Source organism: Ambystoma mexicanum, chromosome 9 (assembly GCF_040938575.1).
Source record: "Ambystoma mexicanum isolate Mex_15411 chromosome 9, UKY_AmexF1_1, whole genome shotgun sequence".
Lineage (NCBI taxonomy): Eukaryota > Metazoa > Chordata > Amphibia > Caudata > Ambystomatidae > Ambystoma > Ambystoma mexicanum.
The window spans coordinates 1,181,476,864-1,181,500,141 of NC_090931.1; the positions used below are offsets into that span (position 1 = coordinate 1,181,476,864).

Below are 23,278 nucleotides of genomic sequence, written 5' to 3' on the forward strand. Positions count from 1 at the left end.
CAGGCCACATTTTGACATACCTAGACTGGTTGCACCAAAATGCTAGTCAAAGCAATAACACTCATCAAGAGGAGAGCACACATTCAAGCCCGGGTCTCTGCGGCCTCTAACAACATGGCCAAACTCTTTAAAATCTGCAAGGAACTGGTCAATTCTGTTGCGGTTTCTACCTTTCCTGTTCCCTCCCAGGCCCTCTGCATGTCTCTGGCAAACACTCAGGTCCTTTATCTCTTCTTACTCTCCCTCTTCCTCTCTCGGCCCCCATTTGGCCTTCTCTACCTCTCCTCCATTCTCCTCTTTCTCTCTGACAATACATGGGGCCTCATTACACGGTAGGCGGTAGGGGATTACCGGCACCGGTAAGGGCACCGGTGCCGGTAATCCCCTACCGCCCTACTATGAGGTCACTTAGCGGGTCCCTTCCCTAATGCCTGGTTTTACCAGGTGTTTAGGACGGGACCCGCTAAGGTATCCCAGAGCTAATAACGGTACCGCAATTTGCGGTACCGTTATTTGCTCCATCCCCATTCCCATTGAGCTCTATGGGGGTTCAAATGGGAATGGGATATGGTTCCCGGAATGGGGATTTACCGGTCCGGCAAAAGTCAGAATAGACCAGTAAGTCCCTATTCCGGGAACCCGGACCTTGAAGGCGGTAAGGTGGTAGCAATGGCACTAATAGCACCATGGCTACTGCCTACCGTGTAATGAGGCCCCTGATGAAGTTTCAAGACAAGTCTGATCTATGAAAGTGTTGTCCAAACAGGTGCTCCCTTGCTCCTCTAGAACCATCAAGGACCATATTGACACCCTCGCTCCAGCCTTGGCCAATTTCTGTAATCACTCTTTTGCCACTGGAACATTTCCCTCTCTCCTTAAGCACTCCCTTGTGCACCCACTCCTCAAGAAGCCGTCTGCCGAACCTACCTACCTGTAAAACTATCACCCAATCTCAGCCCTTTCCTAGGCAAACTCTTGGAAAAGCTGGCCATCTCCCAGCTTACATTCCACACTGAATCTGTTGGTTGTCTCCATGACCATCAGTCTGGCTTAAGAGCTATCTCAGGCATGGAAACTGCTCTCCTGAACACCCTTGAAGATCTGCTCTCTAACAGTGATTCCAGCATTGCTTCTGTCCTAATCCTCCTTGATCTTTCCTCTACATTCGACACAGTCAACCACGCCATCCTTATCAATCGACTACATTAGTACGTGGGCATCACGGATCAAGCCATGGAGTGGCTGACCTCCTTCCTCTTGGACTGCCCCTCCCAGGTCCAACTTGGTCCATTTCTCTCTGCCACCTCTCTCTCATCCTGGGTTTTTAACCTCTATTTGGCTCCTTTGGCCACCTGATCCCTACCTTCTCCTCTAACTTTCAGTGTTTTGCGTATGACAACCAGCTTTCCTTCAGGCTCCTCTCCTCCATCGCTCATTCCTGACTGTCTATCTGTGATTCAGGATTAGTGTGCCTCCCACAATCTCTGCCTTAATGCCAGTAAAACAGGGATCTTTCTCACTAGGACCACTACCTGTGTTTTCCCTCTCTCACTCTGTCCACTGACCTTGGGACCTCTTCCTTTGCCTTCCTGCAAGGCAAACAACCTTGGTGTCATCTTCAACTCCACTCTCTCTTTCTCTCCTCACATCTTGGACATTGCCAAGAAGTACCACTACCAGCAGCTCCTCCTCAAAGTGACGCATCCCTTTCTCACTTTCCCCCTGAAGCTCACTGTCTCCAGAGCCCTGTTTTATCTCTAGGCTGGACTAGTGCAACAACCTCTTTCTCAATCTGCCTTCCTCTACTCTCCGCCCTCTGCAACTAATCCAGAACAGGACTGCAAGACTTATCCTTGGCCTCAAACCCAGTGATCATATCTCTCCATCCCTGAAATCTCTCCACTGGCTCCCAGTGGCTACAAGGATCAAGTTCAAGACCCTTTGCTTTGTCCACAAGGCTTTCCGCGGTCGGCACCAACCTACATCCAATGCTCTCTTCCAAAATACCTTCCTTCTCGAGCCCTTTCCCCAGCTACCTCCAACTCTCTAAGGGTTAAACGCTTCTCCAGACATAGAGTGGGCGGTAGATCTCTCATCTGCAGGTGCCTCTCTCTGGAAGGGCCCCCCTGACCCTCTCAAACTTGAGCAGACCATGCTAAGTTCTGGAAGCAGCTCAAAACGTTCCTCTTCTCTTCTGCTTTCTCCCTCTCCCTCCCCTGCTGACCTACCTGACCTACCTGTCTGGTGTACCGACTGGTTGCTTGGCTACCATCAGAGTCTCACTGAGTCCAGGCTCTTTCTTGATCAGTCACCCTTGCACTGCCTCTGGGCCTAGCGCGCACTTAAAGCTGTAACTGTAACCCTACAGTCCCTTGTTCTCCTTGCACTACCCAGAGCCACGCTGCACTTACTCAGAGCATTACTGCCCTGTTCTCCCCTCCCCTCTTCCTTGCACTTACCCCCCTCCCTTTCCACTTGTATTTATCATTCTCACACTTGCACGATCTGAATGACACAAGGCTTAGTAAAATTGTTTGTCTTGTCCTATTTCTGTCTTCCCACCCTTGTCTTGTTGAGCCTAGAAACACTTGCGTACAGGCGTGTTATAAATTACTTATATCATATAATTCTATCACAGATGCCCAGAAAAATATACAATGCCGCAGTAAGAAACGGCTAGACTGGTAGTACCCAAATGCCAGTCTCACCAGACAATTATTATTACAAAGTCATACTAAACTGAAGAATGACTAGACTGACTGCACCAATATTACTCTAGCCACTAATACCATCTATTATGCTGCTTAGCCTGCACATGGACAACCATTATGATTTATCACACAATCCCGCCCCCACACATCACCGGTCCCTCCCACCCCGACCCCACCCTCCAAAATCAACTCCTTGGCCTTGTATTACCTTCAGGTCCATCTGCCTTGTCCCAGAGCTTTCATATTAGGCTCCTTGTCTCATAGGTAAGTACTGGGATGAGGAAGAGTGGGACTGGTAGTAATGAAGATTACAGGTAGGGAAATCAGGCATTACCTCCATGCACCTCTACCTCATCCCAGTACTTGTGTATGAGGCAGAGTGTCCCATACACAAGTACTGCCTCATACACAAGTACAGGAACAAGGAAGAATAGGGCTAGGACTAATGACGATTACCAATAAGTAATCAAGGCATTCAGCAAAGGTAGTGGTGTAACACCATTGAGTTGACTGGGCTTCAGCACTCCGCCCATGTCATTTTGGGTTTGTTGACTTAACCTGACTGACCTTCAGAGCAGTTGCCAGACAGAACAGGACACAGATGTTAAATGGCATGTGGGTTTCGCTGTTAACAAGGGCCCAGCAATTACTAATGTAAAGCATTTCACTTTTAGTACCTGCATTCAAACACCACATTTTTTAGGCAATTTAAATTGTGATGTGGGTTTAGTACTTGCATGACAGGGGAGTGATTGGAAGGGTAGAGAGGGAACAGGAGATCACTCATTGTCACAGCAGTCGATACGTGGGGGCCATCAAAGGAGAGAATTAACTGCTTGTAACTTTGAAGTTGCACTAGCGTAGTCTGATTACAATGAGTAAAGAAGATAGATGTCCGCACACAAATAAGTTTGCCCCTCCCCCACCGGCTATGAAGTTAACGTCTCTCCCAAAATGTGTAGGATCAGCCCCCTTGAAATGTAGGTTTTGTTGCGCCCATGAACCCAGGCACACACACCATTCACCATATACGCACAAGCACACCCAGCCATTCATAAATTTAAATGTGCACTCTTTCACCATTCAGGCACACCCAGTGTGCACCCTTTCACCATACAGGCACACCCAAGCAGCCACCCCAACATTTAAGTGTGCCCTCTTTCATCATAGGGGCACAGACACCAAGGCACCCACCCACATATTTAAATGTGCACCCTTTCACCATACACTCACACAGGCAGCCACCTATACATTTAAGTGTGCACCCTTTCACCATGCAGGCATACTCAGGCTGCCACCCTAAGTGTGCACCCTTACACTGTAGACACACGCTCGCACACCCAGACACCCATACATTTGTGTGCACCCTTTCACCATACACTCACACAGGCATCCACCTACACATTTAAGTGTACACCCTTTCAAAATAATACAAACCTGGCCACCCCAAATAACCTCATGAAACTAGGAGCCGAATATGCCTCCTTTAGAATTGATGGCAACCTTATCAAAGTGGCCAAAGAGGTAAACACTCTTGTATATTACCCCGACTCAACCCTCTCCTTCACCAAATAAACCAACACCTTGGCCTCTACCACTGCTTATACGTTCAAACTTATAAGAACTGGCAAACCTTTCCTCTCTTACAATAGCTGTATTATCCTACCAGGGCCCTTATTCTGACAAGGTTGGACTATTGTAATGTCCTCTACTTTAGCTCCAACAAATCTATCATTAAAGATATCCAAATACTTCAAAACAATGCCCTAAGAGCGGCCCTTGGAGTAGCTAGGAGAGACCATATCGCTGAAATTAGAAGACAGACTAATTGGCTCTCCACAAATGACAAAATCAAGCTGAAAATTGCTTCACTTACCTATAAATCCCTAAATCATGCTGCACCCAGCTATTTAACAGAAATATTCCATAGAAGAACCGCCACCAGACCTTCCAGACCTGCTTACATCAACTTCCTCCATGTCCCAAGCTTCAAACTCTCAAAAGTAGTAGGCAGTATCTTCCTGATCAAAAGAGCCCAGTTTTGGAACTTCCTGCCATCTTCCATTTGTGAAGACCGATCATATCAGAGCTTCAGATCTATTGCATTAAAAGTCTCAAATCGACTGACCGCTAAACAATCATCCCAATTCCATTGATTCTTAAAAGGTTTTACTCTATGTATTTTGCCTCAACATTTATTCTGTAAATGATCTGTTGTTACCTACTCTCCCCTGATCACCTCGTGTAATGTAATTCTGCCTATCCATTTGTGTAAATATGTAATGTATAGAATATAATGCAATGTATATATGCCGCTCTACTGTGAAACTAAGCTTTGAATATCCTTGTATCCCTTGCGCCCTCATACCTCCGGGTCTGGAGTGCAATACAAATTAATAAACAACAAACAAACACACCCACACATGTCATGGGGTTGAGGGGAGCCCTATTACTTCAAAAATATTTTTTTCTTTTTGAAGTCATAGGGCTCCCCTCATAGGCGTTTCCTTTTGTAGATACTCTGCCTTCATTTACAAATTATTTCTGTTACAGAAATTATTTCTTTATGAATGCAGAGTGAGTTCAAAAAGAAATATAAAAAAAAAGAAAAAAAAATAATTTCACTTTTTTCTTCAAGTGGGACCCTCTCCCATAACATGTGCTAGCAGGGCCCCCCGCACCGCAGTGGCCACATGCTCCTTCTCAAACACCTAAATTTCCCCTTCTTTGGATATCACTTGTTTGTTCGTCTTCTCATGCCAGTCTTAGTGTAAAGGCCTGCCACCTATTTATTATTATTATTATTATTATTATTATTATTATTATTATTATTATTATTATTATTATTAGTATTATTAGTATTATTATTATTATTATTATTATTATTATTATTATTATTTTTATTATTATTATTATTATTATTATTATTTGTATTATTGGGGCTGTCATGTAAGTTTCTATTGCAGCATTTCTTCCCTGCCTCAGGTGTAGCATATGTACTGATGGGCCCATGCTAGATCTGTGCCCATGCTTGACCACAACATTAAAAAGCTGTTCCGTCATCTAGGATTCTATATTTGTGTTACTCTGTTCTTGTGTGCTAGTATTCATTAACCTCAGTGAAGCCGCAACTTCTACAAGACCTGCGGTAAGTGTTGAAAGTATTTGAGAGGTTATACATACTTCTGAGGATGTCAGGCACTGTACTTTGCTGAGGCTGCCACAGGGATGCTGTGCACGTCCTGTGCATGGTTGCCAGGCCACCAACCATACCTTTAAAGGCAGGCAGTATCTTTGGCCAGCATGTGTCTGTCCTGTGACACATGATGGTGCTTAAGTAAGGATGACTTGAGGAACCTCCCCATGTCATCCATGCCACACCAGGGTCTGTGATCCACTTCATTTAGAACGTTCCCAGCACCCTTGTTAACCCCATTAGCTGTCCCAAGATTAGGGCAGCAGGATTTGGCACACAATTTAAAATCAGAGCCTAATGGGACGGAAAAAGCCAAGAGAGCCAACAGAAAATTGCCTCAAAGTAGTTGTAGCTCAAATGCTTCAAAGGTATATCCCCCATCATGCTGACAAAAACAAGAGAATAAAGGCAGAACTGCATTGTGGTTGTTTTATTTTTTCTAACACTCCAAACCATAGAACAGTTGAACTACCAAAGCTAAGACAAACAACGGAAAGTTGCACTGTGGGAGCTGCAGTTACAACATCCAAAACTCGGGACCGTGTGAGGCGCAAAAACCAAGAGAATCAAGGAAGTGTTGCATTGTGTGTGGTGGATTTACACCATCCCTTATCGAGCAGTGCAGAGACACTGAGCACATGAAGCATACTATGAAGACCGGCAAAATCTCACAGCAGGAGTTCAGAGCAAAGGAGATGTTCAAAGTGAACGTTGTGACGTCAGCATTTCATGAGCCTGAGGGATTTGGAGTGGAAAACCGAGCAACAGTCTGGGAGAAACACATTCCAAAGTAATTCACACACTTACAATAGTCACTGCAAGAATAACTTGAAGAGAAATGAGCCAGAGATAATGGCGCAGTGATGCCAATTTCATCAGAAAAGTCTGAGTGGTTTATAAATGGAAACACCCTTTTACCTGGAGAGACGGTAAAATGAAAACTTGACAACCCTGATTGGCAGCAGAAAGCTGGAGTATCCATCTGATGTATTGAACTGTCGATTGTCAAGAAATTAGTAAAGAAGACCCATTTATTTCCCAAATCTCAATTCATTGTTTGAAAAATTCTGATGTAAGATGGGAAAGGATGGGAAATTTTCAACATAGGTTAGATCATTGGTCCAAGTGATTTGGATTCACCGCTTAAATGTTTAGGGACCCAAAATATTTGTGGGATACCTTTTTGGGGAATGAACTAACCATATCCACAAAAGAACAACTAGGTGTTCCCTCCTTAACTATACTATTTGGCTTAACCCCCGATAGCACTTCAATCATTATATTTTTGTTGCTGGGACACAGGTGGGTACGTTGACACACCAAAGCTTGGAGAGATGCTGGTGCAATGAAAACAGTTAGCCAAGGATACATGGGCCTACCTGACACTTCAACATGAACATGATATGAGCCGGGGTTAAAACCAGCTCTTGGGCTGGATTATTACCCCTAACTATACCTTTAAAATTGCCCCACCATCACCCACAGCAAAACAGATTGTTTTTTTTTTTTTAAAGGCATTCTTACCGTCGGAAGTCCAACTACAGATGTCAGGATTATTTATGGTACCATTACTGCTGGGGACTTTGCTGCTGAAGGTGGTAATTCCCCTAAATACAATTGTAGGTACTAGCAAAGCACACACCCCAGTAGGGAATGAGACCAGGAAAAGGTTGTAATGAAAGTAAAGTTTTATAAAGATAAATGCATGCAGAGGACTCGAGAGCGCTCTGACCAACAATACAGAATACAGTATATTATATGCTTTAGAATCATCACTAGTGACTATTCACTATAGGTACAACAAGTTGCATTGGGATTGGTGGACCACATAGTTACAGTATGGCAGTATATGGGCCGGCTCCACATGATTGGCTGGCGCAGGACTGTTACTTCGAGCAGCACATGGTCAGCTGGGCTCATCTGGGTAGTGTGATGGTCAGGTCGGTTCCACAGGAAGAGGTCATTCTGTCTAAGCTAAGCTACATACTATCTCCTGACATGCAGTGAATAATACAGATTATAAACCATGTACTGGATTGTGAGGGCACCTATAAATCGTAGACACATATTTATATATTCCTGCCTCAGGCCTTTTTAGTCATGAAGGGCATGAGGGTCCTGTGCCCCAGGTGCATCAGAGGGCTTGATCTAAGATGTATTGGCCATGGTTCCCCAATGCTTGAGTGAGTGGATTGATAGGTGTTGGCCTTAGGCGGGATACATGATGACATGAGCCCAGTTATATCGGGGGCACTCTAGGGTGGTCAGTGGGGAAGGGTCATGTTTCTGCTACATCAAAGGGAGAATGGTGGGGCAAGAGGTTGTGCAGCCAATAACTCCCAATGGTGGGGGTGAGAGGAGCAAGAGCAGGTTTGTGGCGACATATGGGCCGAAAGGCAAGATTCACCCTGGTCACACACAGCGCAATGAGCTCAGAGAAGGATAAAAGAATACAGTTTCTGTTTGCAACAATTCATGCCAGCGCATCCATGAGAAAGAAGCCTGGGCGGCTCAGACACGGGAGAGGGAGGTGGGGCTGTCAGTGTTCACGGTGCATGGCACTGCAAAGGGGAAAGAATGCTTCTCAGGGCTCGGGATGCGGCCTAGTCCAAAAATGGATTCTGGAGGTACACAAAATGGAATACTAATGTGTCTTCCAGTAGACCCGCTTCCGCTGTTGCCAGGAAAAGGCAAGGAGGACGTCTCCCCACTATGGCATGAGTATTAGGTTTTCTTTGCACCAAATGTACAGGGGAGGGGCAAAACAACCCTTCATCCCTTACACTGTCCAAGATGGGATGATAGAGCCAATTTGTGTTCCTGCAATTGAAAAAGTGCAATTAAAAATATTATAGATGTACCCGATTGACCGTACCAATATATGCGCGCTACACACATGCCCTGACTAGGAAAGTCTCAAGACAGACTCACCTTTCCTCCTAGACCTGTGAAGGGTCCCACAGCACACCAAGGAACAATACATTGGTCCTGTGGCTCTCTGTGCAATTTCAAACTGTTTTGAGAAACTTTGTGCATCCTCAACCATCTTAAGCCACTGTAATAAAACAATGGCTCTGGCTTGGGCAATCTCTTAACACAAGCCACTTTGAGTGCCTTTAGGCTAAGCTGACCCAAAGACCAGCTGCCTCTATGAAGCTTCTTCAAACCACAAACTGTACCACTTGTTCAACCAAACCACTTTGTTGGATCCATTTGAGCCATCTCTGCAATAAGCCCACAATTCTACTTTCATCAGATTGGGACCTTGTCAATCCTTCGTTACATGTCGTTACCAGCACCCTTAATTCCGGACCAACAGACTTGTAATGAGGCCCAATGTCTCACTAACTGATGGAGAGATGGAGACAGACATTCTTTGGGGGTCCACCAGGAACATCATACTGCCTGTCTCCACCTGCCACTGATCATCAAGGAGGAAAAGAAGGGTTGAAATGGACAAACGTGTTGCATCCTCTGTGTTCTCAAAAGGTATCATCCCCAAGCGAATGCAGAGATTTTTGGAGGAATTGACGCTGCAATTTCATTAAAGGGAAGGATCAAGGGCTTTGGCTCCCAGGAGCTATGAACAGGAACATCCTCATCTGGTGATGAATGCATTTAATGTATAATTAACCCCCAATCCACCTAACAGCAATGTGTGCATCTGAACATATATCACATGGAGAGCCCGTTTTCTGTCATACTTGTGTTTTTCTTTTATTAGTGTGTGATGGCTAACTTTCACACACATGACTAGAAGCAACTATAATAAAAATGATACATCATATTAAAATAAAGGAAAAATAATACATCCATACATTCATTATAAACAATACACGACACATTGTATATTTTAAAAGAAAAATATGAGGTCCGTCAAGGCAAATAAAGAGTGAGCTTTCAAAACAGAAAGCACAACCAAAAAAAAAAAAAAAACACCTCTTGCTGTTTTTATTACAGTCCCTTGGGATGATTTTGGATTACAGGGGACATAAAATACCACTAGGGGCAGGGCGGGGGAGGGGGGTCGATATTTATAGGGAGTGTCCGCCAGATGGCTCAAACCTAGGTTTTTATCAGTATATAAACGGCCTTATGAGAAATCTGATTGCGTGCAACAGATGTCTGGGGGCCAACATTTCTTTTTACAGTATAATATTAAAATGTTCATTTCCCAAAAACAATCGCTTGTTACCCACTTCTCATAATGAACATATAGCATGTTTCCATCAAGTTACATTTCATGGACTGTTTGTTTTTCTTTTTTTCTTACACAGTGCCGAATCCCTGTCGTGATATGAAGTGTGAGTTCATCTGCTTGTTGAATCCATCTGGTGCAAAGTGTGCGTGCCCAGAAGGGAAAACCTTAATAAATGAGAGTTGTAGTGACTCCAGTCTCACAGGTTTGTGTTTCCGATTTTTTAACCACTGATAACAACTGTTGCATTATCGTGTTCTGCCATCAGTTCACCACATTACAGAACAGTGAAAAGAGCAATGCTGCATCATGAATGTCTGGAAATCTAATATTCTATTTGCCTGAACCCCCGGGCTTCTTTAGGTGTTCTCAGGGTGCCCAAGTATGGTGCCGAAGGGCCAATTACAACTGGTATGTGTTACTGAAGGACACCCTCAGCTTTAAATAGCTCGACACGTGTTATTTGGTTACGTTCCAAATTAATGCAGCAATAGAGGCATCGTAAAGAGGGCTGCAATATGGTTGTAGGAGCAAATAGATATCATAGATTCTTGCATGAATACAACATTCTCAGTTTCTCCCATTAATTTTTCCAACATCTGATTCAATAGTTCCATATTTCTATTGTTTCTCAAAACATCCAAACGCAAATGTTTTTCATCTGCAATGAAAGTTTCATTTAACATTTTGAAATATGGCATCATTTACCCGTTCCAAAGGCTGGGACGGGTGATAATGACCATTTGCACCAAGGTAAAGGCCCGAGCGAAGCAAAGGCTTTTAATGAGGGCCCGGGGCTCTTACCCCCAGTTCCAGCCCTTAGAACGGGTGCTTATCACCATTAGCACATGTTCCTTATTGAAAGTGTTTTCGGTCTGCGAACGGGTCACCTTCAAAGATACAATGTTAATGAAAAATCGCAACACGGGCACATCACGCAATGGACACACTTGAACTGCTACAAATAACAAGGGAGAGGATGGTGAGAATATTTCATACACATACAACAATATTTGGGATGCCAGATCAGGATATGTATGGCACATACCATTTTCCACCACATGTCATCATTGACCTGGTCAGGGTGTGGGCGAATGACCTGGCGTCACCATCCATGTGCTCACAGGCAGTAGCACCACATCTCAAACTGCTATCTGCCCTTCACTTCCTGGCCGCTGGCTCATTCCATTGCACCACAAACATGGTTGGGGGATATCGTACATCACCCAATCACGGTGCCTCCACCAGGTCTTGAGCTGTATCTTAACATGCATGCTTACCCACATAGACCAGCTCCAAACTTTGCAAGCAAGTCAAAGTGTGGGCCTGGAATTCTATACAGTTGCCCACTTTCCCTTGGTCTTTGAAGCCATTGACTGCACCCATGTTGCGCTGAAATCCTCTGAGAGCCAGAGCACATTTATTTAAATTGGAAGAATTGGCATTCCATCAATGTGCAGGTCAGCTTCGATGCTCAGGGACACATAATGCATGTGAATGCCAATTTCCCAGGATGTGGCAATGACAGTTACATCTTCCGTCATTCTCGCATCCACCAGGATCTCGCATCAGGAACCTTTGGCAATATCTGGCTCATTGGTGTGCATCAACCATCATGCACAGACACAAACAATCAGTCACATACCACACACACACCTACCAAATTATTGTAATCAACGAATTGAACATGTACTCTTTTGAATGGGACAGTGCCTGCCCGCTATCACTATTCATGGTGACACCCATGTGGAATCCTGCCCCCCCCAGATGCGGTCCGTTACAATGCATCTCACATAGCCAGTAGGAGAATGTGGAGCACACATTCAGAGTGTTCAAGTCACGGTTGTGCTCCCGGGCGGTGTACTGCTATATGCAGCACTGGTTGTATGTAAAATAATAATGGCATGTTTTTTCCTGCATAACATAGCCACACGTCATGGTAAACCAGGTGAGGTGCAGGAGGGGTGGGGAAGGTTGTGCCCTCATCCACAGGCAGCACCTGTTCCCATAGAAGGGCAAAAGAAGCGGGACAGGACACCCAAAACAATGTTGTTAAAAATTAATGTATTTAAATGACACATCCTGTGTGGAACACAGATACTAAATCCACTTCATCGGTAGCCTTCAATAATGAAATCAGGCAACTTCACCATGCGCATGCACAACACTCTGAGAATGCCTGTCTTGGAGTGGCAAAAGTGTGTGTTCTATTACAAAAAATTAACAATGCAACCCCATCACCATTCATACACTGCATGCCCACCTTACCATCCTTGATCCACTCCAAGTTGTTTACCCCTCCTGCGTGTGCAGTCATTACCACTGACTCTCCATGTGCCTCCTCTATCTTTATCAGCTTTAACTGTAGTTAATTCAATCTACTACGTCTCCATTAAATCACAAACATCATCTCGCCCATGCCTGCCTGTAAATACACTTGGCTTCTTTCTGAATCTCTCCAACTTCTTTGCTGGGCATACTCACCATCCCATTTCTTCAAGTCCATGCTGTCATCATACCCCTGCTCAAATGCATCTGTGAATAAGAAAAACGGCGAGCCCTTCTCCTCTGCACACACCAACAGCCATGTCCCGAAAAACCTTATCTTTCTCACATAGGCCTTTGTCCTCATACTACCACTATACACTCTTACCCTTCTCCTCCATTATCCATTGATCTATCTGTGTGCCCCTGTTGCTGCCCCAGCTGCATAGAAGTCTGCAAAGAGAGTATGCAAACAGTATTTCTATCTATATGTGCCCACCCTCACAAAACTGATCCTGTATTGGATTGTTCTTCCCAGTCCAATTCTCAAAATCAGCAAGTCTTTCAAGATATGTCTTACCATTCATACCTCACAAGGGCTCATCGCAATGGATGTACATTTGACCAATACTCTTGACAGTCAAAACATGCCAGCACAACCCTGCCTACGTGAATTCTACACAATGCTGCCCTGATCACAAGCTCAGCCGGCGCTGTAACCCATAAAAACCAATCACACTGATCATAAACAATGTTCACCTATTGACTCCTTAAAAGTGTCAAGGAATGTCCCCAAAAAAAGCACACAACTCAAAAAACAATGCTCCTTTCTGAAAAACACCCACCTGAGCGAGAAAAGCCTAAATAAACTCTGCAACATAGAGCATGGCCTAAACCTCAGCCCACTCCTCACATCTGACCCAGCACTCTCTACCCAACCTATATCATAAATGTAGCCATTCCAAAGAAAAACTCACATCCTTTTCATATCTCTGCCATCCATTGGACACCACAACATGAATAACCCTTGTAGATAGAGGAAAGCACATACCCCTTTGCTAACAATACACACCTTGACCACCTGTGCGTGCCTACATGCAGGTTCATATTGTCATGTAAGAGACACCTTTTCTTCCAACCTCTTCCTACCATTGACTTCAGATTACATTTTTTACTTCCTTATTACTCATGATCTGTAAATGATACATGCCTCAGCAACATCACCTAAAAGGCTATACAGAAAGAATAAGAATTTTTTTAATTTGAATTTGAATTTTGAAACCTTTACAAATGCGCACACAGCGAACTAAATCGTATCCTGGAGCAGATGGAACAAATTCAATGAAAAGGGAGTGGGCAAGCCCACCTGGGTCGTATTAGAACAAACATACACTGAGCAGTGATCCAAAATCTTATATTTACTTAAAAAGATAGGTTTTGAGACCTGCTCTAAAACTCATAAGTGAGTTAGCTTGTCTCAGATTGAGTGGGAGACTATTCCACACTCTGGGTCCGGTCACTGAGAAGCACCGGGCTCCTCTTGATATATACTTCATCCTAGGAATTACAAGGAGGAGTTGATCCTCCGACCTAAGAGTGCAGGTTGGTTGGTATTGTTTCAATTTCTTTATCAGATATACTGGTGCCATCCAATGTAAACATCTATAGACCAGGAAACCAGTCTTAAATTTGATCCAATCTTCCACCGTCAGACAGTGTAATGATTGGCGGAGACCAGATGTTTGAGTGTTCTTGGCTACATCAAAGACCAATCTCACCCCAGCATTTTGTGCTTTTTGAAGGCAGTGGATTTGATTACTCGATGCTCCTGCCAGAAGTCCATTGCAGTAGTCAAGGTTTGAATTGACCAACGCCCCCACCACCACCGCCCGATCTGCTCGGGGCACATAGGGTAAAGCTTGGCACAAAAGGCGAATATTATAGAATACAGACTGAACCTTGGCTGAGACCTGGGCATTGCACCCCAAATCACTCTGCCAAAGACTTGTGTATGTTGCTCCAAATACTGCCCTCTGTCCCTTCTCTTACTCCAGACCATCATCATCTATACTACCTCCCACCTCCTTCTGCCCCCCCCAGCACATGCTGTCCTTGGGGCCCTGTCATCACACACAAGCCACCCCTTACAACATCTTTGCGCCACAGTTATCCATATTAAATTCACCTTAATATTGGTATAGGCAGAACCCCAGTAGCCACCATTTTTCAGAAAGTGGCTACACACATTGGGCCTCATTACACGGATGGCGGAGAACCATGGCGCTATTAGCGCCATGGTTCATGCCGGTAAAATACCGGCACCGCCTTGGCGGAAAGGGGAATTACCGCCCCATTCCAAGGTTGGCGGGGCAGTAATTCCCCCTTCCACCATTGCCCTTCCCCATTCCCATTTGTGCCCCATAGGGCTCTATGGGAATGGGGAAGGCGCTAATTACGGTACCGCAAATTGCGTTACCGTAATTAGCTCCCTGGGTCCCTTTGCGGGTTGGTTTTTAACGCCTGCAAAAAGCAGGCGCTAAATCCCCCAACCCGCAAAGGGACCTCGTAGTAAGGCGGTAAGGATTTACCGGTACCGTTATTTTACCGGTACCGGTAAATCCTTACCACCATCCATGTAATGAGGCCCATTGTCACTTACTGTCCTACCTTTCCAATACCCCCTACACCACTGCCCCAGAGTAACACTTGCCTTGGGAAATACAATACATATCGTCACAGACTCAGCCCTACATATCCCATGGGGCGTATTGACTGCTTCTGTTAAATCCTCATGGCAGAACGCTAAAATCTTGCTATTCCATCACACTTCAGCAAGATTCATTAGCCCTTAATTCTGAACTTTTGCTTATGCTATGTGCTGAGACAATTAGCATTCAAGTATGTCCTGGCAATACCTTTACACATCCTCATTCATATGCATGCACTTCCTGTAAATAAGTGCAACCGACACCCAACCAATACCCCATCCTTACTTGGAGGAACCTAGCATCATAGCCCATATTGTGACAAGGCACCAGAAGAAGGAGTTGGACACAGACGTGACATGATTCAAAGTGAGTTCTATTTATTGGAAAAGAAAACCTAACTATACCGAACTCTAGAGGGATTCCCTACCTAATAAACAGTAATCCGTGGCCAGTCTGGTCAGAATGTAAGTTGAACTAATACATCTGTCCTCTGTCTAAACTCCTAAACTAGCCCTATCATTACTAACAGAACATCACTAAATACTATTTAGGAGGATAACTCCCTCCTCCAGATTAACAAAAGGTTTAACCTTCCAACACTAAACAATTAGCATTCGAATTGGGACACCAGGAGAATGACTCCCTTCTCCTGACTCAGTTCCAACATGGATTGCCATTGTTTAGATGTGTCTATTACCCTAGTGTCTGATTTGTCAACCAGCAGAATGGTGCTTACCTACCTCTTTCCTCCTCAGCCCTTGCCCACTGGATCCCCAGTAACCCCCTTGAATCGCTTTGGCTCATTTAGTATAGGGTTGGACTTTTGAAGAGTGGTTAACAAAGAGTTAACTAAAGTTGCAAGAGTTAATCTAAAGTGTACTTATTCATTTCAGTAGTTTTCACAAAGTTTTGTATTGCCTTACATTTGCGATTTAAAGTGGGCTACCTTTTATTCTACTGTGAGTTTATGGTTTATAGTGATTGCATCGAATGTCAAAGCATTGAATGCCTTAGCATCTAAAAAAAAGCAACAACAAAAAAGCATCAAATGCATTTTTTGTTTTCATTTTTTTTAATGGGGGGGTTCCCCCAAACCCCTTCAAAACCCATTACAATTAAAGTAAAACCTATACCTTTGAAAAAAATGCATTCAATGTTTTTTTATTTTTTCTCAATGCTTTTTTTCAATGCTTTTGGCATTCAATGCTTTGTGTTTGATGCAATGACTGGATATCAATTTTATTGTGTGGCTAGCACCTACATGACTTATTTTCTAAAGTCTTAGTGTATATAAAATAAATAAGTATGTTTATATAACTGTTAATGTGTCAGTGTTTCCTTGAACCAATTGTATACTCTAAGTATTGTCTGCATCACTACAACCCTTATCCCTTCTAGACTAAACGTAGCTGCTTAGCCATTTCTACAAAACCTGTGTGCATTTCTGGCTAAGCCTAAGGGATTAGAACATTGTCAGTAACTTGTGTAACGCTAACTAACAGTTGCACACCACCCTTACGTTACTAAAGCACTACATTTAACTCCATCTCACATATGGAAACTTCAACTACCTTTTAGAAGCGGCCAAAAGTTGCTCTAAATCCCTAATACAACCAAGACACTATATGGCCACTTGTACTAGCTACAAACAAATGACCTGGCTCTAACCTCTAAATATAATGACCAACGTTATTATTGTGTTACTCCTTTTTCAGCATTTAAGGCTCTATGATGCTTTCTTAATTGTGTAATAGCTTAAATACAAATAACACACACCTAGATTTAAAAGACAACAGTGGGAAGATTTACCTAGATTTAAAACTCACAGTAGTGAGAAATATGTATCTGGATTCAGATCACAAAGCAGTGGGAAAACCATACCCAGATTCAGAACACACAGCAGTGGGAGAATGCCTCTAGATTTAAAACACACAGCAGTGGGCAAATGAACCTAGATTTAAAACGCACATCAGTGGGAACATGTACCTAGATTACACCAGTGAGACAATGATCCTATATATAAACACACAGCAGTGGGAAGATGCACCTGCATCTAAATACACAGCATTGGGAAAATGCACTTGGATTTAAAACAGAGTAATGAGTATTGCTACACACTTGAAGAACTGCGCCACACTTGATACCAATGAACTGGTTTGTCATGTATTACCATGCCTTTTTAGGATAACACGTTTTTCAAATCAGGGCTAATATCAAAGCTATATTACGAGTAGGAGATTTTGTGCAAGTCCAAGGGGGATTTATCCTGTGATATGTTCACTGATCGTATTGGAACTTTTGACTCGTAATATAGCTTTGATATTAGCCCTGATTTGGGCTACAAGGGGTTGGGGTCTGGCCCCTTTTTTGTGCTCCACACAACTGCGACAAATTTCTGAATTGAAACAGCAGCCAAGCGCATGGGAATGTTTTAAGTTGGTACAACCAAACCCCTGAATCTGTTTAGTGGATTTAAAACACACTTAGATTCAACAAAGTAATGAAAAACCCCTCAGATTCAACGTTGGCAATGAAATACCTGTTACACAATTAGGCAACATACAAGTAAGTATAAGATAATTCAGTAATAAGAGTGGCGGGGTTTCAATGGGAGGGCAGTCATGGCTGTACTCCCTGCACTCACCCCAATTACCGTATAAGTCACTGTAATGTGTCTGTGTCATGCAAACACGGGTAAACATGGAGGGAAGCTGCTTAGTAGGTAGCTGCCCATAGCTGTGGCCCTTTTCTGGTTGCCCAGGGAAGGGCTGTCCAGCTGGAACTACTGAAAGCTGGTGATTCCGGTCACCTGATGTGCTGGGGAACCCATGGGAGACCACAGAGGGCAGGATCACTGCAGGTAAACTCACTGGCTGCTGACCAGCAACACGGTGCAACAAAGGCCCCAGAATGCAAAATAACAGTACAGCAGGTATTCAGGCTAGTCACCCAGCCGAGCACTGTGGTCAAATGGACCTCAACCAAGATGCATGTGATTACGGTCACCTGATGTGCAAGTGAACCATTGAGAGTCCACAGAGGTGCTGGAATCAGGGCAGAAGAACTCACGGACTACTGAGCTGGAACACAGTGCAACAAATGCCCCAAGATTTAAAATAAAGGTACAGCTAGACTTCATGCTTCTCACCCAGCCGGGGCTGGGGTAAAAAAAAGACGGAAAAAGGCCACATTTCCTGCAAGATCTACCCAGTTTTTTACCTAATTCTCAAAGTCTGTTGGGGTTTAAGAAAGGGTCCTCAGTGTACCAACTGGCTCTCCTATCTTTATCATCTTGTGCTCTTTTTTGCTACTCCATTTTGTGAGGGTTAGGGACATCATCATTGATCCTTTGGGTAATGTCTTTAAGCAGCATCGTAAAACAAGCTGACAGGAACAGAACACAATGAGTAAAAAAACAACGATGGGAACTAACACTTCTATGGCTAGGCCCAACCAGGAAGTTGAATGGAGAAGAATGCATTCTTGAAATCGAGCTCAGTAAATTGTGTTGCCTCAGTGGGTATTTCACAAAGATTTGCTGTGGGTTTGGGTACCATTGGGAATTCCGCCTCTACAATATTGTTCAACCGGTGCAAGTCTTGCACCATCCTCCAGGACGAACCCTTTCCTTTTCTCAAAGGGTATATAGCTATGTTGTTTGGGACTCTAATGGCTGTATGATGCCCTGTTGCCATAACTCAACAATGGTTTCATAAATCCCTTCATCTGCTTCTTTTGACATGGGGTAATACTGTGCCGTGCTTAAGTTTGATGCAAACAGCCCCTATGTTCTTCAATAATACAACATGATGGGGGTGTCTCGTCCACAGGGTCATTTACACCTTCTCAATATGGAAAAGTGATGGAGATGTATTAGCAATAAGCATAGTTTGGGGCAACTCTCTATGTTGTATCATAATTTGGCATTGTATGTATATTTCATGAATGATTTCTCTTGTGTCCTTGAACAACTGTTCATCAGAAACATCTTTGAGTTGTTGCGTTGGTCGAATGCACAAAACTGTGCACCATCTGTCCCCATCCTCATCTATTCCCATCACAATTACGTTGTCCTTTTTTGTTATTACTGCTTCCAAATCCCATGTGATCATTGTGCCAGTGTGCACAATCCTGAGGGACAGCTGGAATGCATAGAAATTCCATAGGCAGTCTTAAGGTCAATGTCTTTATTCGTGGCACGCATCCTAACAGCACTGTCACCCCACAAAGAAACACATCTGGTTCAAAGGCACTCCTCTTGTGGCACTGTCACGATAAAGCACTCTTATTATTGTGGCAGTCCTAGCATGGTATATGCCTGGTATTGAGAACATTGCACCTTCCCCGGTAAATGCAATAGACATGTTTAATTTACTCAGGGGTTACCTACTAAAAGGTTTACTGGAGAGTATTTGGAGTACAATAAGAAAGCTGAAACATCTTGTGTTCCTACAGTGATGGGTAAATCTTCAGTGAAAAGAGCCAACATAGTTGCCCCAGAGAATCCCTGCATGTCCATTATCTTACCTAACATGGGCATCGTTCATTCCCCAATAAAAGACTTGTCTGTCATCTTTAAATGTGAATGTTTAATTCCTATCCTCACTCCTACCTGTGGTTCCTCTTCCAGGTCGGTAGTGACTGACAGAACTGGGTACATCAGAGCTCTCTGTTTCAGGAAGAAGAAAAGGGTGGCCCCTAAAACATGTGTTCCTGTGTAACACATTACTGTACCTTGTGGTAGGGGATTTTTATCCCATGACGTTATAGGGGTCTGTGCAAGCATGTGCATGGGGGTCTGCAGAGGTGGTTGTTGCACATACGATTGTGTGACATTTGGTGCTGGGCACTGAATTGGCTGCATAGGTGTTGGTATACTCGTATTGCTGGGTTGTAATAGGTTGGGTGCTTGCATGAGACCTGGGGAATATGGGACAACTGGGTGCCGCATCTTTGATGGTGGGTGATAAGTAAATGCAAACACTGGCCCACTAGGGTAGGTGTTGAGATCATACGAGTAGGGTAGTCTACTTATGCATTCTCATTCAAAATGCTCCATCTTCCCACATGACCAACACTGTCCACAAAACCTAGGCCTCATCCCTTCAAATTTACAACCCTTCCTCTCTGGAACCCTCTTCTTCCCCTCTTGAAGTCCCCCATGTTCCTTCTGTCATCTGTATACCCCTCAACCCATTCCTGTGTCTGCCTCCATTCGGGTAGCTCTTCTGGGTTGTTCATCATAGCTTCCGCCACATTTATTTTAGTTATCTTCTTCTGTACCAGTTGTGACTCTGCTGTTTGGCCTTGTTCCGCTATATCCCTTGATTTTTCTTGTCTCATTCTACAATGATGCATTTCGGCCCATCCCTTCACCTAAATGACAACTACCTTATCCAAATATCTCTGCAGCTCCTTATGTAACATGTGATAGAATATAGAATACCCTGCCTTCTTCTACATCTCATCCGCCTGTTCCCCCAACGGTGTGGCAAACAATCTCTTCATGTCCCGTACAGTTAATGTGATCCCTGCTGTCTGCTTTTCTAGTGCATAAATCCACAAACCCACTCCTGTTGTAAGTGTGGGTAGTGCCTTCATTAAGTTGTTCTAATCCATATAAGGCCAGGGCATGCAATTTGCCCTCCTTAGTCCCTCGTGCAACAACAGGAACTTTGCTCCCATCTTCTTAGCCTGTAACATGCTTGCTACCCACATCCCTTTTGCCATGGCCATTCAACCCTGATGCGTTCTAGGCCTCGGTCCCCATAATGTTCCTGCCAACTGTCCTTCCTCCTCATCTTCCCTCCTCTTCATGTGTCACCCATCCCTCTTCTGTGACCACCACGTAACTTTTTGGTATCTACCGAAACATACTCTACACTATCGGAGTGTCCGAACCCTCGCAGCATATCTTCTATGTTTCCTCTTAAATTGGGGTGCTCTTCATCCAGGGGCACCTGAATATCTTTCATGGTCCTGATATCAATTCTCAAAAGAATTTCTCCTGCTGTCCATTGGTCCGTGCCTACGGCAGCACTCTGTCTGTCCCTTTGTCCCTGTGTCACACACACTAATTCCTCCTCTGTTTTCTTCAGTGCCATTTCTAATTCTCCCTGAGCCCTATTCTCCACTTCCATAATGAATGGGTCCTGAGTTGTATCATTAAGGCCTGCTGGTGTTCCCTGCCTGGGCTTAGTCGGGGTGCATACTGGGGGATGTGAACCCTGTAGCCAACTGTAAACAAAAGCACCCAAAAGGGGGTCGGGAAGTTGGGGTGATGATGGGTGTCTTTTCTATCATTGCTGACATCAAGTACATACTCTAAATCCTTGATCATCTTCCATAGTTCGAGGATGTCCAGCCTATGTTTACATTTTTTTCCTTCATATTTCGATCTCAAATAAGTATACATATGTTAAAAAATTGCCTTGACATTCCTGCCCACCTCAGCCCAAGAAAAAATGTGTTCCTTTCATCCCCTGACAACCACTCATAATAATGCACTTTTAATGTACCAACCACTGTTCCATCAGCTTCTTTGTTCAAAACCCCTGATACGCAAGCAAAACCCCTCCCTATTCCTACAATCCAAAATCCAAAACCTGCTTCCCTTCAATCCCTATCAACACAACTAAATAACCATCATCCAACGCCACTGTGCTACTATATACAGCAATTAATAAAACAATAAAAAACACCGTTATTTACACAATGATGTAGACCTTTCCTCTGTGTCCTACTCTTGAGTCAAGGGGATTAAACCCTCCTCATGCCCCATTTACAGGACGGTCTCCTGAATTACAGAGCTGTCTTTCCACTTTATCACCATTACACTACGATGATGTCATCTTTCCCCACAACGAGGGAGATCCACCTTCCTGCTTCTCAAAAAATAAAAATCACCACATGACCTTTCATCACACTGATACACATCCAAACTACAACTTACACCTACCACCTGTTTCTTCCGCTACGGTACACTCACCTTCTCACAACACTGCGCCTGCAGACCTCTTCTAAGTGTGCACACAGACTGGTCAGTGCATGCAGGCCCACAACCCGGTATGCAGGGTGGGGAAGGACTCAGCCACATGGAGGATCTGGAATTACGTCAGGGTCACCAAGTTCTGTATGGCAGAGCCAAAAACTGATCGATAATAAATCACTCCAGAAGAGGTCAACAAGGAGTGCTCATTTTGCAAGAAAAAACTAACAGGGTAATTCATAGAATTTCGCAGAAAAGTGTCGCAAGCGGCTGGCGCAGAGTGTCCGCGTGCGATTGACTGCGCCAGGCACGTGCGCTAAAACCGATTTCCGCGCACAGCGTATTCATGGATTTCATGCTCCCAAACCAGCCGTGGCGCAGAGTATCGCAGCGACCCTGCAGCAGCGCCAGTAACGCCCCCAAGAACGCCCTCGCGCAAGGAAAAGCCAGCAAAATCGCTAAATCATCGCAAAGGGCTGCGCTAACCCTGGACCAGTTTACAGGGCAGCCAAACAAGGAACGCAAAGCGGGTAACGTGCATATCAGGGGTACACGTGAAGTCATACACGCGATTAGCCAGGGTAAGTGTATTACAGGGGTACACGTGAAGTCATACACGCGATTAGCCAGGGTACGTGTATTACAGGGGTACGCGGGAAGTTTAACACGCGATTGGCCAGGGTATGTGTATTACAGGGGTACGCGGGAAGTTTAACACGCGATTGGCCAGGGTACGTGTATTACAGGGGTACGCGGGAAGTTTAACACGCGATTAGCCAGGGTAAGTGTATTACAGGGGTACACGTGAAGTCATACACGCGATTAGGCAGGGTACGTGTATTACAGGGGTACGCGGGAAGTCTAACACGCGATTGGCCAGGGTACGTGTATTACAGGGGTACGCGGGAAGTTTAACACGCGATTGGCCAGGGTACGTGTATTACAGGGGTACGCGGGAAGTTTAACACGCGATTGGCCAGGGTACGTGTATCACAGGGGTACGCGGGAAGTTAAACACGCGATTAGCCAGTGTAAGTGTATTACAGGGGTACGCGGGAAGTTTAACACGCGATTAGCCAGGGTACGTGTATTACAGGGGTACGCGGGAAGTTTAACACGCGATTGGCCAGGGTACATGTATTACAGGGGTACGCGGGAAGTTTAACACGCGATTGGCCAGGGTACGTGTATTACAGGGGTACGCGTGAAGTT

At 44.4% G+C, this 23,278-nt stretch overlaps 1 protein-coding gene across 3 annotated transcripts in view; it reads left to right on the forward strand.

The window, feature by feature from the left end:
• Nucleotides 1-23,278, forward strand: part of LRP1B (LDL receptor related protein 1B) — a 4,835,697-nt gene that overhangs the window by 4,415,985 nt on the left and 396,434 nt on the right. For all 3 annotated transcript variants that reach the window (XM_069616528.1, XM_069616527.1, XM_069616526.1), the window contains exon 82: nt 10,185-10,310. In XM_069616528.1, coding sequence (XP_069472629.1) covers nt 10,185-10,310 — 126 coding nt within the window. The remainder of the gene's footprint in view (nt 1-10,184; nt 10,311-23,278) is intronic.